The 17674-nt window shown below is 57.5% G+C and overlaps 1 protein-coding gene across 1 annotated transcript; it reads left to right on the top strand.

The window, feature by feature from the left end:
* Positions 1-3539: 3539 nt before the first annotated feature.
* On the top strand, positions 3540-6621 carry LOC100599021 (taste receptor cell protein 1). Its single transcript, XM_012507573.2, has 5 exons — positions 3540-3585; positions 3758-3888; positions 4218-4282; positions 4581-4720; positions 6488-6621. The coding sequence occupies exons 1-5, from the start codon at positions 3540-3542 to the stop codon at positions 6619-6621; spliced, it is 516 nt and encodes a 171-aa protein (XP_012363027.1).
* Positions 6622-17674: the final 11053 nt, after the last annotated feature.

The following is a 17674-nucleotide window of genomic DNA, read 5'->3' as shown; positions in this document are numbered from 1 at the left end:
CAGAGCCTCTTACCCCTGTAGGTCCAGGGTGGTCAGGGTTGGCCATGACCTCCCCAGTCCTCATAGGGGATTCAGGGTCACCCAGAGAGACTGTGGCTTCCAGCCGGGGCCCGGGGCCCAGTGTTCCTTTGACGTTCTCCCCACACCTCTCACCTGTGTTGGCCCCGTCCTCATCCCCACTACCCATTGTTCCATCTTTGTCGCTGTCACTGTCACTTTCCCCACCACAATGGCCATTTCAGTCACCAACTGCATCACTATCCCCAATCCTGGCCCCAGTTTCCCCTGTAAGTACTAGAGCCAGAACCTCTGCAGACCCTTCTGTGTCTGTTCCCATGCACAAGCACACATTATCCCACTGATACCTCCAGCCTCCCACCCACCCTACCATCCTTGATGGTTGCAGAGCCAGCCACTCTTCAGGGGACAGTCCAACCTGGGCCAGGGGTCCCTGCCGGCCCAGCCACCACAGCCACCCTCCCTCTCAGATGTTCCTCCAGCCTTCCCTCTGCCCCACCTAGCCCCAGCTCCCCAAGGGTCCCTGGGGGTGCTGACCCCATCCAGTCGTCCGCCCTGCCTCATTGCAGCCAGACCTTCTCATTCCAGGACTCAGTCTCCTCTAGCCCAGGACCCAGTCACATGACCCGCTCCGTGACCTTCACAATCACCAATGAAGCCTTCTCGGCTGCACTCTTGAATCCTGCCTCCTGGAAGCACCAGCTGCTGCGTAAGATCATCTGCCACCAGGTGAGGGCCCCTCCTCCAGAGCGCAGGTGGCCAGTGAGGCAAAGTGAGGCAGAGTTCCTGCAGCCAAAACCAAATCCGTCTCCGCCTTGGTTCTGGAACCATGGGTGCCCTAGCCAGCAAGTACCATTTCTTGCCTGGCATCCAGGGGGAACTCTGAGTCTCTGCCCATTAATTTATTGGTTCATCCCTTCATTTATTCAACTAACTCATTTCTTCCTACCACTAACTGAGCACCTACTGTACCAGGTATGGTGCTAAGTGCTGGGAACACCACAGTAAGCAAAGCAAGCATGGCCCCTGCCCTCAGGGAGCTTGCAGTCTGGAGGAGAGGACAGCCCTACAAGAAGTGATCAAATGAATCCAGATGTCATCGTAGTTGTGATAAGCTATGGAAAGGGGAAGTGCAGACAGGATAGGCAGCGAGAGGGGGCTGCTGGGGAGAGGGGGCTGCCCAGACAACACCTTTCTGAGAACTGGGAATTTTAACTGGGACACAGAAGGTGGCCAGATAAGACACAGAGGGGCTTTCTAGGCAGAGAACAGCACCTGTGATGACCCTGAGGTGAAGAGGTGGTCAGAGGCAGCAGAGGCAGAGGGACACTGGGGACAGGGGCTGTAAGGAGAAGCATTTGGAACAGGGGTGGGAGAGGGAGAAGGAGAGGCCCGTTAGGAGCAGGGCAGTCGTCCAGGTGAGAGAGGTCTGGATGGCAGGCCAACATGGCAGCTGTCCAATGCAGAGCTGAGAATGACTGCATTGGAGCGCGATTTTCAAGAAAACGGCAGAGAGGAAAAAGCCTAGGAAGGCTGGGTGTTTGCTGCAGCCTCTGCCTCCTGGGCTCAAACCATCCTCCCACCTCAGCTTCCTGAGTAGCTGGGACTACAGGCACACACTACCATGCCTGGCTAATTTTGGTATTTTTGGTAGAGAAGGGATTTCGTCATGTTGCCCAGGCTGGTCTTGAACTCCTGGGCTCAAGCAATCCTCCCGCCTCAGCCTCCCAAAGTGTTGGGACTACAGGCATGAGCCACGACACCCAGACAGACCTTGAGGCTTTCAGCGGAGGATGACTGGCAGGTTATCTCTGGCCACTGTGTGAGGAACAGCTTGGGCGGGGCCTGGGAATCCCAGGTGGTCCATAAGGGACCATTGCAGGGACCATGCCAAGATGATGGAGGGTGGAGGAGGGTGGATGGTCGGGTCAGAGAGGGGGTGGGTTAGGGCAGGAGGGAAGGTGGGGGGTGACAAATGCCAGCCTTCCATGCCTCTGCCCATCCTCAGCTCCAGCCCCTCTACCACGAGGCCTTCCCCGGCTTCCAGGGCATCGGTGTCCTGGTCTTCAGGTGAGTGCACGTGGCTCTCAGGGCCCACCCATCACCCACCAGCTGCTCTGACCCTTCTCAGCCACAAGGGCACTGTCCCAGATGCCTAGCTCTGCCTGTCCCACCCCCTGTTCAGGAGCACCTGGGGGCAGAGGCAGGAAGAGCCCTGGACAGGCAGGGAGGAGGCCCACGTCTGATTCTGCCACTGGCTATGCTGTGTGACCTCAGATGCCCTTTGGCCTGCCCTGAGCCCTGATTCCAGCTGCAGGATTTGGGCAGGAACGTCAGGCATTGTCTGAGTGCAGTGGGGAAGGCCGGGGCAGCAAGGGCAGCAGGCGTGTAAATGACATGCAAAGGGATGCAAATCCCTTGGGCAGGGTCCTCCACTCTAAGCCTCTGGGGGAAGAGGATGTTGAGGGAGACCCGAGACCATATTTGCCAGCGGAGACCAGCCTTGCCATGTCATGAGAAAGGCTGAGAAGGTCCAAATCGCTGCACCCCAACTTGAGTGGTGAGCTCAGTGTGGGCTTTGAATCCTGTAAGTAATTTAAAGGCTCAAATGCTTCCAGTGACAGCAAGCTCACTCTCTCTCCAGGCCATGCTCCTGAGCTGCTCAGACAGTTTTCCCTTTTAATAAATGGAAGCCTTCTATGACTTCCCTGCCCTGGGCCTGAAGAGAAGTTTTCTCTCCCCACCCCCAAGATGCACAGCACGCAAGTGCTCAGGGGAAGGACAAAAGTTATTCTGCATTCTTGTTTCCTGCCCTCCCCTCAAAAGCTCCTTCAGCGCCCTACTGAGGCCAGGCTACCTCCTCAGGCCATGGGCAATTGGTCCATCTCCCACTGGCTTTCAGAGATTCTTCAGGCCTGTCACCTCCCTCTCTCCAGAGCCCCTGCTCCTTGTGATACAGCCAAAGATGTTTTTCTCAGTGTGACCCAGATTATCATCCTGAGAGCTCACAGCCAGCTGCAGCCTGGCTGAGTAACCCCGCCCTGGGCGCTCCCTGGGTGGGATTCATGGTATTCCCATGACAGCTGGCTTGTTGGGGTGTCCAAGGGAACTCAGTTTCACTGAGTGCCTGCTTTGGATGCTGGTGGCTGAGTCATTCAGTCCTCACAGCAATCCACTGGGAAAGGGATCATTATCCCCCTTTTACTGAGGAGGCAGCCGAGGCCCAGAGGGGTGAGGTGACTTGCCTTGAGTTACACAGGGAGGCTCTTCTCTGCCTGGCCCATGACTTCCCCTGTGGACTTCCCTCCCTTGGGATGCCAACTCGTGCACCAGTCAGGCCCCCACCGGGTGCACAGGACCCCTCATGCCCCCACTGGCCCTGGCTGAGGACGTGGCTCTGCCCCCACAGGCCTGGCTCTGTAGCAGTGAATGCCTCCCTTGTATTTGGGGGCCATGCCCCAGGCCCCTCTCCCTGTGAAGTTCTCTGGGCTTTGTATCGCAAAGTGAAGACCTCGGGGCACATGCTGGGGAACCTCTCATTGGCTGAGAACAGCCTCACCTCTGATGGTGAGTCCTATCCCCAGCTGCCCCTACCGCAGTGCCTTTTCACCTACCTAGGGGGAGCACTGGGTGGACTTTCTAGAGGGATCCAACTCCTGCCCTGATCCCAAAGCACCTGGTGGTGCGGTGCGTGAGGAGGGTCCTGGCGCCTCTAGAACTCCCACCCATGGCTCTACAGGGGCCGACCTGATCACCCTGGCCTGGGAGACCATCAGCATCCGCTTCACAGCCATGACGCCCTTCCTGCCGCAGCTCCTCGTACCGGGTTCTGTTTCCTTCGTCCTGCTGGAAAGGCAGATCCTCCAACAGGTGAGGTGGCATAGCGAGTGTCCTCACTATGCCTCCCTTGAAAGCAGGCCGCCCAGCATGGAGGCAGCACCCAGCCATGGCACTATAGGGGAAGGCAGTCACAGAGGGCACCACACCCTGGGGGAGAGGGTTCTCTGAAGGAGGAGGTGACTCTGTCCTAATGGGAACACAGCCAGGCTCTGTAAGCAGACACTCCTACCCAGGACGCCGTGTTTAAGGGGTGCGCTCCCTCCCAGGTCCTGCCTCCCACCTCACCTGGTCCCCATCCCACACTGGGTCTCAGGAGAGACAGCCCCCAGGCCCGCCCCAACCTCCAGAGTTTCCCACAGGTCACACAGGTGGTGTCAGGATTCTACAAGGCGAGTCCCCAGGAGAGGCCCCTGCTCCTCTTCAGGTGGGTCGAGTCCCCCTCCCGTCCACCCAGCCGGCCTTGCTGCTCTCTTGGGGGCTGCCCTGGGGCAGAAGGAGGCAGCTGTGTGACCCAGAACCAGGATGTAGGGGTGTAGGTTTGGGGCTAGCTGGGAAAGGACTTTGCCCCAGGTAGCTGTAGCTTGGCTGTGTAAGCTAGCTCTGCCTAGGAGGTAGGGAGCCCCCACGCCAGAGGGTGCGCATTTCGGGGGACTCTACCTGCTTCTAGAAATGTGCTGGCAAAGAGCTTGTGACCCCTGCACTCTCCCCTTGTGCTTCTCTAGCAATGCGGACCAGTGGGTGGGTGTTTATATCGAATACAAGTTCCAGACTCCCATCGCTACCCACCTCCAAGGCCTGGCTAATCACTTGGCCCAAAACATAACAGATCCCATCCTCCAGAAATCCAGCATCGTGGCCAATGGTGAGTCGGGGCTGCAATCCCTGTGTGTCTCTGGGCCAGCAGGCTCTTTCCCTCTCTAAACCTTGGTGTTGCCCTTCTAGAGAATGGGCAGAATTTCCTTCAGACAATACTTGCTCATGTGTTGGGGCCACAGAGAGGAATGGGGCATAGAGCTTTAGCAAGGAGCTGGACAGAGGTGAGAAGCAGTCAAGATCAGAGGGATGAGAGGGTCCCGTCACCTCCCTGATTGCCCAGGATCTCACCGAGTCCTCACATGCATGACAAGATCTGTCCCACCAAGTCAGGGGCAAAAGCCCTCAGCTCTGCCCCAGTGCAGGGCCTGTAAGAAGCCCATATCTCCTCTTGGGGCCTCCTGATAGGATGACTTCTGCAAGCTCGTGCCATTCAAACAGGGAGAGCCGTTCCACACCCAAGTTAGGAGACCACTGGGCCAAATCAGTCCCCTCCGGCCGCACACAGCCCGGAGCTGCTCTCCGAGGACCCCTCAGCCACAGAAGGCGCTGGTCCTCCTACAGTGCTGCCCCACCCCCACCCCCGCAGCCTCCTGGGGGTGCAGTCAGGGGTGCCCTCCTTCGGGCTCTGCCCTCGCACCCACTCCTTCCTACACAGCTACTCTCCCTGCCGGCAGTGCCAGAGACCAGATTGGTTTGAGCCTCTGCCTCCACAGGCCCGAACCACCATCTCTTCTGCTCCCCAGAAAGCCAGCTCCCAGCAGTCAGGCAGCGTTCCCTCTTCATTCCTCAACACAGAGGGCCCATCACAACCCTCTCAGCAGATGGTAGAGCTCCCCACACATCCTCTTAAAGAGGCTTCACCATCGATGGCCGCCAGCCCCACCATGACCTCCTCCCAGGGAGTGAATTTTCTTACATGTCTTCCCCCAGAGCAGGGACAAAATAAAACATAAAAGCAGCAGCTGTTAAATTATCAGCGACATTTCCTACTAGGATCAACTCTCGGAGTGGGCGGTGTATTCCATTAGATGGATCAGTGCAGGGGTTAGCAAGCGTTTTCTGTAAAGGGCCACATGGGAACTCTTTAAGGCTCTGCAGGCCACTGGGTCTCTGTCACCACCGACTCAAACCCTCCCCTGTAGCAAGAAAGCAGCCCTAGGCAACATGTCAACAAATGAGCATGGCCACGTTCCTGGAAACCTTTCTTTATGGACGTGGAAGTTTGCATCTCACATACTTCTCATGTGTCACAAGATACGATTCTACTTTCCATATTTTCAACCATTTAAACATGTAAAAGCCATTCTTAGCTCATGGGCCACACAAAAACAGGCAGCAAGAAATTTGGTTTTTATTTTTTTTTTAATTTATTATTATTATTTTTTTATTTATTTATTTATTTTTTTTTTTTTGAGACGGAGTCTTGCTCTGTCGCCCAGGCTGGAGTGCAGCGGCGCGATCTTGGCTCGCTGCAAGCTCCACCTCCCGGGGTCACGCCATTTTCCTGCCTCAGCCTCTCCAAGTAGCTGGGACTACAGGCGCCCGCCACCACGCCCAACTAATTTTTTTGTATTTTTAGTAGAGACGTGGTTTCACCGTGGTCTCGATCTCCTGACCTCGTGATCCGCCCGCCTCGGCCTCCCAAAGTGCTGGGATTACAAGCGTGAGCCACCGCGCCCGGCCAGAAATTTGGTTTTTAGACCAGCAGTGGCTGACCCCTGGATGGAGCATTAGAGCTTGAGTGTGTGTCCCACTCCAGGGCTTCCAGGAGAGGGGGCACAAGCTGCTGCCACCTCCACCCCCATTGCTCTAGGGGAGAAGCCAGAGCTGGTGCTGTATGAAGTTTGGCTGCAGATCCTGGGCCAGCCCTACACCAAGGCCTTGGAGGACAAAACCAGCCCTGAGTTCTGGGCACTTCAGGGGCAGCTGACGAGATGGGTGAAGTGATGGGACGAAGTGGGGGGTCGGGAAAGAGGCCTCGGGAAGATGGGGGATGACTGGACAAGACTTTGGTAGAGCTGTGACCCTCTTCATCCTCTCCTGACCCCCCAGCTGACCTTCATCCTCAGATCTCTGCAGAACTTTGACCAAGTGGTGGTGGAGGAATTCCGGTGGGTCCAGGGTGGCCCTGGGTGACCCAGGGATCAGACCTGGGTTCTGGGGTTGAGGGCAGGAGGCTGGAAGAGATGACTTCCCCTAGCTTCCAAGGCTGCCCAGGCCCCCTGAAGTCTGTGATGATCCTCCCACCAGGCCGGACCCACTGACCGCCAGAATGGGTGCCACCTTCTTCAGGGCGGCGCCAGCCCAGGCTCTCATGTGGGACCGTTTGCGCCAGGGTCTGCACACCCTGGGGGAGACAGAGGGCCTCTTGATAGAGATGGTCATCCCAGACCTTGGTCAGTACTTCCTTCCCTCTGCAGGCCCCCTCTCTCTGTCAATCTGCCTCCTCCCTTGGGCTTGCTGCCTCCACATGCCCTGATCTGAAACCTGCCTCCCCTCCTCATGGAGCCCTCCAAGGTGCTCCTAGCCCCAGCGCTCTGGTCCCGCAGCACCTTCTGGGCCCAGATTCTGCCTTCTCAGAAGTCTGGGAGGCAGGGCCCCACCTGGCCATGGCCTTCTTGCTCTGCTCCAGGCACCCCCAGCCCCGAAGTCTCCAGCCCACTGGACACCTCCATCCCTGGCTATGCCGTGGCTCTCCTCATCCTGGGCCTACTGCTCGTCACACTGGCCCTTGTCCTGGTGAGTGTCTGACTGGGCCTGGGCACCTTCCTGAGGGGCAGGCTAAATCTTTGACCTCTTGAGACTTTAAGCCAAGCTGAGGGGTGAGCAGGCCCCTTTACACCCCTGATTCCCCCACCCAAGCCCAGCATCTCCTCATCCTCCAGCTGGGGCTGCAGGGTTTGGGGCCAGGGGGCTGGGCCTGATCCCAGTGTCCCTACCCTTCTTGTCAAGGTGCTAAAGTGGAGGGCATGCCTCGGGGTGTTCAGCCTGGGTGTGTAGAAGCACACAGTGTGGTACAGAGGACCCTCTCCAGACAGGTAAGTGGAGGGCGGTTCTCTCTGACCCCACCCCAGGTGTTTGTTCTGGGTGGGGTCCACTGCTCCCCCTGCCAAGGCCTTCTGCAAACAGTCCCTGGGGGCTGTCGTTGGCAGCGCCTGGGTGGTGCAGTCAGTGAGCCAGAAAAGCTCCCCACTACTGTGGGCAGTGGCCCAGGCAGTCAATCAGATTCCCCCAGGCAGGCCCCACCTACCCCTCGCCTGTTCCCAGCTGCCTCCCACCAACCCCAGAAATGATGCTGGGGGCTGACAGAGACTGAACTTAGGAGCACAGGAGGCCAGGAGACCTGGGACAGAGAACAGGAGGTGTGGGGAGGGAGTCTTCCTTCCCCCACTTCCCACTGCATGAGGGCCAGACAGTGGCACCTCCAGGTCCTGGAAGGACATGTGTGGACCCAACTCAGTTGGCCCTTTGTCTCGTGGCCTTTCTTCTCCCTCCCCTGGGGCCAGGTGGATGTGGGAGGAGACGCAGCACCATCCTGGGTGCACTCAGACTCATTCCTCCCTCCTGGCCTTCACTCCCTTTCCTCTGCACACAGGTGACCCCTCACGCTGCTGCTCCCTCTGCTGAAACCCAAACTCCAAACCTCTCCTCTCCCCACCTTCACCTTGCCCCACGGCTTCCACAGACAGTGCCTCAACCCTGAGGAATGAATCCGGAGTTCCAACGACACTGACTTTCCCCGGAACTCAGAGCCAGAGAGGGCCAGGGTCCAGCCCGAGGTCACACAGCCAGGGCTTCTTCCCTCCGAAACCCCCAAGGACTGGACTTGCAGGGCTGGGACAGAGGTGGGGTGGGGGAAAGCAATGCCTTGTCAACCCACGCAGGGAGCCCCGCTCCCATCCCCAAGGTGCATAAAGTCGAGGAACACCCCTGCTCCCACGTCCATGCTCACTCAGGGCCCTGCTCCAAGTGCTTGGCACTCGCACCGGCCTCCCACCCTCCATGCCACAGGTATCGGTCTCGTTTACAGAGGGGGAAATGGTGGCCAAGAGCCTCCCCCAGCACACACAGCTAGACCACACAGAGGACTTAGGCACAGCTGGGGGGTCCGCAGTCTCTGCTGCCCCTCCTGCCACTCGTGCTGCCAGGGACCACACTTTGGAGAGGGAGGAACGAGAGTGAGCTGGGTGCTCACACACAGGGCATGGGGTTGGGGTAGGGAGATAGGGAAGGGTCAGACAGGAGGAAAGGGCAAGGTGTGATCCTGTACATACACGTCACAGAGCCCACGGAGGTGGGCGCACTCAGGCCGGCTCTGGGCATGGCCCAGCACGGCGGGCCTCAGACAGCAGAACACAGCAGCCCAGCAGCCCTCCCGTGGCGCTTTGCAGGGCACCTTCATCCCCACAGAGCTGGATTAAGTTTCTCTCCCTGTGGCAGGAACTCAGCTGCAGAGGCAGCAGGAAGGGAACAGAAGCCCGCCCCAAAGAGAGCTGGGGCAGGGGCACCCTTACGCCCGCCTGGTCTGGCCCAGTAGGGCTGGAGGGACTGTCAGTCCTAAGAGAAACGCTGACCCTTTGGGGGTATGGAAAAGTCAGGAAGCAATCCAAAGTTGGTATTTAAAAAATTGATTTCTAGATACTTAGACGGTCATATGGTATGAGGAGCTGGGAGGGCCCCAGGGTAGAGTCCACAAGAGGAGGAAGACTGAAAAGGGGTCGGAGTGGGAATGGGGGCTGCTGAGGGCAAGGCCCACCCCCCTCCTTGACCCCCCAAAGCCAGTCAGCCTCAGGCCAGAGGGTGTGAACAACGGGGGCCCTGGCTGCTCTACAGTGGATCACAGCCACTGGGTGTGGGGGGTCTTCCAGGGCAGGTGTGGGGCCGCCAGGGCAAGGCAAGGCAAGCTCCCAGGGCAGAGACTGAGGCTGACCCCTGCAGCCCCTCTACTGCAGGGGGGAACACTGGGATAGGCAAGGGTCTTAATCTAGAAAGCCCCAGCAGCTCCTGTGCCCATCAGGACACCACTGAGGCTTGGCGGTGGTGGAACCCAGGAATGGTCTTTGAACCCATGACCTGGAAGGGGGAGCCAAGGATAGTCCTGGCCCGAAGCCTCCTCTACCTGCAGGCAGTGGGCAGGCCCAGTGAGGGGACCCCAGGAGCCCAGATCATAAGCTTACCTGGCCAAAGACAGCAGCCAGCACCAAGACATCAAAGAGGGTGGGTAGAAAGATCATCACATCGGGGTTGACTGCGGCCGGCACCAGGTTCCTCTGTACTTCTGGAACACACAGTCCTCTCCTTCCTATCCCTGAAGCGCCTGTGCCCCCACCCCAGCACCCTAAAAACCAGCCTAATATATGTATTTGTCCTGGGTCAGCCCCACTCTCCAAGCAACTGCAATTTCTGACTAGAGAGCCATGGCAGGGCAGGGTGTAGGAGGGGTCCCTGGAAGACGCCCCCTAGAATGCCCTGATGCCTAAAACGTTCCCCGTTGGGCCTTTTAGGGAGGGAGGGTTATGGCAGCCTTGTTCTCTCCAGCTACCTCCATCACCACTGGAGCCCTTACAGGCGTCAAGGGAGAGAATTAGCTCACTGGAGCCAGGACCAGCATGGACGCAGCCCTGGGGCTGAGGCTAAGTGGACTCTGGGAGACCGTCACTCTGTCTTCAAGCTTTGGTCTCCTGGCCCTCTACAAGCCAGGCTGTTTCAGGCTTTGCATGAGGCCTTGCAGAGAGACAGAGTTCAAACACAGCCAGTGAACACAGCGGGCTTTAGGGAAGGGGCACATAGCTGGGGGTGGGGGCTGGGTAATAGGGAAAGGGGGCCCTGAGGCTATTGTGGTCTGTCTTGTGGTGGCGCAATGGGACCTGCACCACGTGAGGAGAGAGGGTCCACCTGGAAGAGTGGACCAGCCAGATGGCCAACAAGCTGGATGGCCACTGCCAGAGACTGCAGGACAGCAGAGGGGGCTGGAAAGGGACAGAGGACAGCTGGGGGGCAGGGAATGTGGGTTCCTCCATACAGACACGTGAGTCTTCCCTAAGTGGGTCTTCCCCATGGGGGCGAAGGGGCATTCAAGACACACCTCCAGCCCACCTCAAACCATCTCAGGAGGCCACCACCAACTCACACAGGCCAGCTGAATTGTCACAGTGACCCCAGAACAGCACAGCCCTATCCTTCAGATGAATAAATGGAAAGAGTGATGCATATCACAGCCAGGAGCTGGGACTCAGACCCAGGTCCAGCTGCAGTGCTGCCTCGATGGCTCCACCTGCACCTCCTCCGGGACTCAGTTCCTGCTAACAAGTGAGCACTTGAGTACAGGTGAAATAGGTGCTATTATCCCCATCTGGCTGCTGGGGAAAGGGAAGCAAGGCACAGATGACTTGCCCAAGGCCAAAGTGAGAGGGCTGGTTCAACCCCATCTGTTTCAGCCAGCACATCCCCATGGCAGAGGCTTTACTGTGATCCAACCCTGGAAGGTGGAATCCTTCCAATGTCCCACCCAGGGCACAGAGCATGCAGCCCCATGTTTGGGGAGGTGACAGTGTGGGGAGGGAAACAATCTGGCTAGACCAAGGCCTCATGGAGCCCAGGGTTCCCTAGGGCCAGGAGAGCTCTGGAGACCACCCTGACACCCATTGGAAACCTGGAATCCGCACCTGAAGGAGATCAGGAGCGGGGTTTGGCCTCCAACACACCTGCAGCAAGTTGAGACAGGCACACGTGGGCGCCCTGCTTCCAACCAGCTTCAGGTGGGCAGGAAGCAGATCTCCTGCCTGACCTTCCTCTCCTGCCTCCCACAAGCAGAGGGGAAGGGGCAGCCGCCCATCAGGCCATTGCCCAGATTGAAGCCGCTGAAGCCAGGTCCCAACAGGTGAGTGTGACCCCTGACTATCCCAGGCCCGGCCCAAGGCAGTCACGTCTCTGGTGAGGACCTTGTAGACAGATGTGATGTCCCCAAGTGGCTCTATAAACCTCTTATTGAGGATAATCAAGGAAACAGGCAAGACCATCACACTCAGCCAAGAACACGAGGGGGACCAGGGGCAGGCAAAAGTCAGTTTGGGCCTAGGCCTGGCCCCTGGAAGGATGGTGGACGAAGGGCCAGCCACGGTGAAGGGGAATGGATGGCCACGGGCTGGGTCGTCAGGGCTGTCAACTCCTGCAGCCCCTGCGGAACGTCCGCCCAGGCCTGGCTCTGCACTCAGCCTTCTGCCTGGAGCCACAGGTGCCTGGACACCAGCCTCAAGTAGGGATGGTGGTAGGAAAGGCACTTGTGGCCACATGTGGGCACCTAAGCATGGGGCAGAGGGGTATCATGCCCCAAAGAGACCACAGAGGCCAAGAATGTAAGCAGATGTGACACCATCAATAACCCCCCCTGTCCTGGGTCACATCAATTAAGTCAGAGCCTACCCTGACCCTGAAGCTGCAGCTCAGTCTGGTTGAGACTCACAAGATGTTAGTCCTGGGCAGGGGGACTGGCCCAGCCTGCAATGTCCAGCAAAGCTGTAGGCTGAACAAGAATCTCTGAAGCTTAGTCCAGGACAAGGACAGCTGTGTCTGGCAGGGAGTGGGGGCAATGCTCAGGGGGCAGGAGGCCTGAGGACCTTTAACTAGGTAGGGTGCCAGGTCAGGACGTGCAGAAGAGAAGGTGCATGGCAGCATCCTGCCCGAGGCCAGGCTATAAACCTAGGGGCCGCCTTGTCTAGCCTAAACCATGCTGCCACCCAGACGCCATCCTTCAAATGCAAGAGGCAGGGTTGGGAGAGCCCCCAGACCCCTCATCCCTCCCGCCCGAAGCTGGTTCCCGTCCCTCACCAGAAGGAAAGTGAACTCGTCTATGGGGCACAGACTGCCAGGTTCTCTGTCACCTGGTGGAAGGGGCTGTGGGGTGGGCGGGGGGAGCTGCCGCTGGGTGAGAAAGAACTCAGGTCCCACTCTGTTCCTTCCTGTCAGGTGACCTTGGGCAAGCTGCTTTCTTTGCCTGGGGCCAAGGAGAGTCACAGGGGAGGGGCCAGGTTAAGAGGGCTCCACCCTGGAGCCCAGAGCTACCCACAGAGAAAACCCCCCATCCTCTCAGTTCTGCTCCCAGCTCACGCTGCTGGGATAACATCCTCCCCATCAGAGAGGCCGTGGGAGGCAGAGGCTGACCCCTGCTCCTTCAGGCACCTCAGCGGGTTTGGTCCGCCTTCATCATGATCAGGGAGGGGGTCCCTGGGATCACAAAGGTGAGGGGCAGCTTCTCGGGCTCCAGGTGCTCCAAGGTAGACCCTGCAGGGCACCAGAGCTAGAAGGGCATTGGGGAAGATCTTGAACCAGGCCAGGACCTGACCTCTGCCTGGCCATGGTGACTCTGAGCCAGGTAACCCTACGTTAGTCTCAGTCTGTCACTCTGTTTCACGGGGGATGTCAGCATTGCCTTTGGAGTCAAAACTGGTAAGCCAGGGTAACCAGAGTTCCCAGTAGGGACCAAGACCAAAGGATGCAGGGGTTGGGCCTGTCCCAGAAGGTCAGGCCGGACAAGGGGCTGTGTCAAGCTGGGGCAGCCGAGGGCCTGCCCTTCAGGTTACAGGCATGTGGGTCCTGGTCTAGACCCTCATATGCCATCCAGAGACCCAACCCTAGGGACAATTCCTCCCAGGCTGGTAGCAGAGAGTCGATCCTTGTACTCACCTTCCCAAAAGCTGTGAAATAAGGGGGCCTGCCAGTGGGGAAAAGACTCTTCAGGAAAAGGTTCTCAGGGCCAGGGAAGGTTTGAGCTGGGCCTTAGGGTAGCCAGAGAGGTAGGTGAAAGGCCCCCTCACAAAGCCTGCCAGAGAATGCAGGAGGAACACAGGTGTAGTGATGAGAGTGTTCTGGAAGATAGCAGGCAGCCTCCCACTCACTGATGGGGCCAAGTGAGCTCAGGTCCACACACCAGGAGAAGCCGGTATCCACACACTGGTGCACTTTGTTTCTTGTTTCAGAGATAGGGTCTTGCTCTGTTGCCCAGGTTGGAGTGCGGTGGCACAATCCTAGCTCACTGCAGCCTTGACCTCCTAGGTTCATGCGATCTTCCCACCTCAGCCTCCTGAGTAGCTGGTGAGGGAAGAGAGAGACCCTCTCATATTGTTTTATACTCAGTACCTGTTTTAAGAGAAAAACAATGAACTGAAATCAAAGACAGGCAGCCCAGCACCAGGCCCAAAACCTGGCCTGGGCCTGCCTGGCCTAAACCTAGTAGTTAAAAATCAACTCATGATTTAGAAACCGATGTTACCCATAGATTTCAGGCATTGTATGGAAGAACATTGTGAAACTCCCTGCTCTGTTCTGTTTCACTCTGACCACCGGTGCATGCAGCCCCTGTCACGTACCCCTTGCTTGCTCAAATCAATCACGACCCTTTCATGTGAAATCTTTAGTGTTATGAGCCCCTAAAAAGGACAGAAATTGTGCACTCAGAGAGCTTGGATTTTAAGGCAGTAGCTTGCCCATGCTCCCAGCTGAATAAAGCCCTTCCTTCTACAACTCGGTGCTAAGAAGTTTTGTCGGCGGCTCGTCCTGCTACACTGGGACTACAGGCACACGCCACCGTGCCTAATTTTATTTTTTGTAGAGACAGGGTCTGGCTATGTTGCCTAGGCTGGTGTCAAGTGATCTTTCCATCTCAGCCTCCCCAAAACACTGGGATTACAGGGACAAGCCAGCACTCCAGGTCATGCTGGTGCATTTTGGCTGCCATGGTGCACAGGAGGTATGAGCTGGGGGGCAGAATCTGCTCCTGGACCTCTACCCAGGCCTGCACCCAGACCTACCCCTGGGCTACAGGGAGCACGTGTGGAGAGAACGCAGTGAGCAGAGCAGGCTAGCCAGTGATGGAGACCCAGGCTGGGACTAGGAGAGATAGGGCTCCAACCCTCGGCCTAGTGGCCCTGCCCAACCGCATGGGGCCAAGATGACTTCCTAGGAAGCCAGGCATGGAGGCCAGCATGCACCTGAACTGAGGATAGAAGATTCTGATGACAGGGAGGCCTCTGACATAGTTTGGATACTTGTCCCATCCACATCTTGTATTGAAATGTGATCCCCAATGCTGGAGGTGGGGCCTATAGTGTGAGGTGTTTGGGTCATGGTGGGAGATCCCTCATGAATGGCTTAGTGCCCTCCCAATGGTAATGAGTGAGTTTTCTAATTTCTAACTTTTTTTCTCTTTCTTTCTTCCCTTCTTTTTTTTTTTTTTTTGAGACAAGAGTCTCACTCACAGCCCCGGCTGGAGTGCAGTGGCGTGATCTTGGCTGACTGCAACCTCCACCTCCTGGGTTCGAGTGATTCAATGAGTGAGTTTTCTATTAGTTCACAGGAGAGCTTGATGCCTCCTCTCTCTTGCTTCCTCTCTCACCATGCGACGTGCCTGCTCCCTCTTTGCCTCCCGCCAGGAGTAAAAGCTTCCTGAGGCTTCACCAGAAGCCTAGCAGATGCTTGTACAGCCTGCAGAACCGTGAGGGCAAATAAACTTCTTTTATAAATTACCCAGTCTCAGGGCCAGGAGCAGTGCTCACGCCTGTAATCTCAGCACTTTGGGAGGCCAAGGCGAGTGAATTACTTGAGGTCAGGAGTTCAAGACTAGGCTGGCCAACCTGGTAAAACCCTGTCTCCACTAAAAATACAAAATTAGCCAGGCACGGTGGTGCACGCCTATAATCCCAGCTACTTGGGGGGCTGAGGCATGAAAATTGCTTGAACCCGGGAGGTGGAGGTTGCAGTGAGCCGATATTGCACCATTGCACTGTAGCCTGGGCTACAAGAGCGAAACTCTATCTCAAAACCCTGTCTCTACTAAAAATACAAAAAATTAGCCAGGCATGGTGGTCCATGCCTGTAATTCCAGCTACTCGGCAGGCTGAGGCAGGAGAATAGCCTGAACCCAGGAGGCAGAGGTTGCAGCGACCTGAGATCGTACCACTGCACTCCAGCCTGGGCGACAGAGCTAGACTTCGTCTCATAAATAAATAAACGAATAAATAACCCAGTCTCAGGTATTCCTCTAGAGCAACACAAAACGGGCTAATACAGCCTCCACGCTTGGTGTCCAGTGGACCTGGTGGTCCACTAGACACTCAGTGGTCTTGACTCTGCCATTAACAGCCAGACTATGACAGAGTTGTTCCCCTGCTCTGCCTCAGTTTGTCCTCTCTCAGCTGAGCAGAGCAGGGATAACTGCTTCTCATGTGGGCCACAGGACAAAACAAAGCCCTGAGTCCCACAGGAAGGTAGATGGGCTATGTCCAAGGAAAGACAGACCTGGGGCAGTATTTTATGTCTCCGGGGTGGCAGAGGGACATGGAGAAGATGCCTCCTTTGTGGGCCAGGGAGAAGGGAAGATAAGCAGAGAGGCACCAGGCACCTGCCTCACCCCCACCTCCCCCACCCCACACCAGGCCCATTCCCACTTAGCCCCCCACTCAGGCTGCACCGTTCTCCTTACTGTCAGCGTGACTTCCCAGCCAAGCTGATGGAAGCTGACAGCTTGGATTCATTAGGGACAGCACGTAGTGTAGGTGATGTGCAGGACGGAAGTGGAGAGGGGACACGGGAGCCGTGGTGTCAGGTCTGGGGCTGCAAACATGGTACCTGCCCTGGCTGTGGGCAGACCATGCTGGTCCACCCTGCCAGATGTGGCCTCTAATTCTAAGGTCTCCGTGTTCCAGGCCAGGGCTGGAGCCAGACTCCCCATGGGGACAGGGGACATGGTCCACACAGACATCACTTGTGCTTTGGGCAAAGCCAGCGGGACAAATGAATGGCAGAGGCCCTGCTGGAGGGTAAAACTGGGCCTGGACTACTCAGACCTGCCTCTGTGACAGGACGGTCCCATCCTTCCAGTAGACTCCTGAGCTGGAAGCCCACCCAGCCAGGGAGTGGGGAAGGGGTGGCCTGCAGTCTCCCTTGAGTCTGTAGCCCCTCCCACCCAAGGGAGCTCCATAAAAAAAGATGCAGAGGCTGGGCACGGTGGCTCACGCCTGTAATCCCAGCACTTTGGGAGGCCGAGGCAGGCGGATCACGAGGTCAAGAGATCGAGACCATCCTGGCTAACACAGTGAAGCCCCGTCTCTACTAAAAATACAAAAACAAAATTAGCGGGGCATGGTGGCAGGAACCTGTAGTCCCAGCTACTCAGGAGGCCGAGGCGGAGCTTGCAGTGAGCTGAGATCGCGCCACTGCACTCCAGCCTGGGTGACGCAGAAACACCAGGTGCTTCTTCCAGCTGCCGGCTTCTTCCTGGCGTGGCCTCCAGGACCCTGGATGAGTCAAGATGGGGCTGCCAGCAGCTGGGGGCAGGGGAAAAGCTGGGCAGATGTGGGAAAGCTGGGAAAGTGATGGGCCCTCAGGGCTGAGCCCCTTCTGCCCAGGGGGCGTTGGTGACACGCCTGCTGCTGAGCTCAGCCCAAGGAGTCAGGGCCTGGTGCCAAGTAGCCTCTCTGCTTGTGAAGACAGTCCTGGGATCGTTACCCCTCTGCCCAGGGCTCAAGTATCCAGGCTGTGGAAGGGCAAGCAGTCAGAAAGAAAGGGGCCGTGGGTGTGGGTCCCCCAGCAGTCAGGGGCGTTGGTGGACAGGGCCCCCTATGAGTGGTGTGAGGGGGAAGGGAGACTGAGCTGTACTCCCCGCCCTGCCGAAATCTGTGATGCCAGGCTCCAGAAGGGGACCCTGGGGGGAGACCAGCATGACAGGAACCGCTGCAGATGCCTTTGGGCACCTACTCTGCAGGGCTGGGCCAGCTGGAGGTTTAGGGGCCACATCAGAGGGGTGGGCTGGAAGCCACAAAGAATGAGGCTTCCTGCTGGGGTTGCAAGGAAAGCAAGTCTGGTGTGCAGAGGGGCACCCACTGAGCTGGCAGAGGTCTCCCCACCAGTCCCAGGAATGCTGGAAAATAGGCTGCCAGGGAATTAGGGCCAGAAGTGCCCAAGAGGCCAGGGGAGAGGTCTAAGCTAACTCCAGATGGGATCGCAT

The sequence above is a fragment of the Nomascus leucogenys genome, chromosome 6 (assembly GCF_006542625.1).
Source record: "Nomascus leucogenys isolate Asia chromosome 6, Asia_NLE_v1, whole genome shotgun sequence".
NCBI classification, from domain to species: Eukaryota; Metazoa; Chordata; class Mammalia; order Primates; family Hylobatidae; genus Nomascus; species Nomascus leucogenys.
The sequence above is the reverse complement of the archived record's forward strand: the minus strand, read 5'-3'. Positions and strand labels throughout refer to the sequence as shown.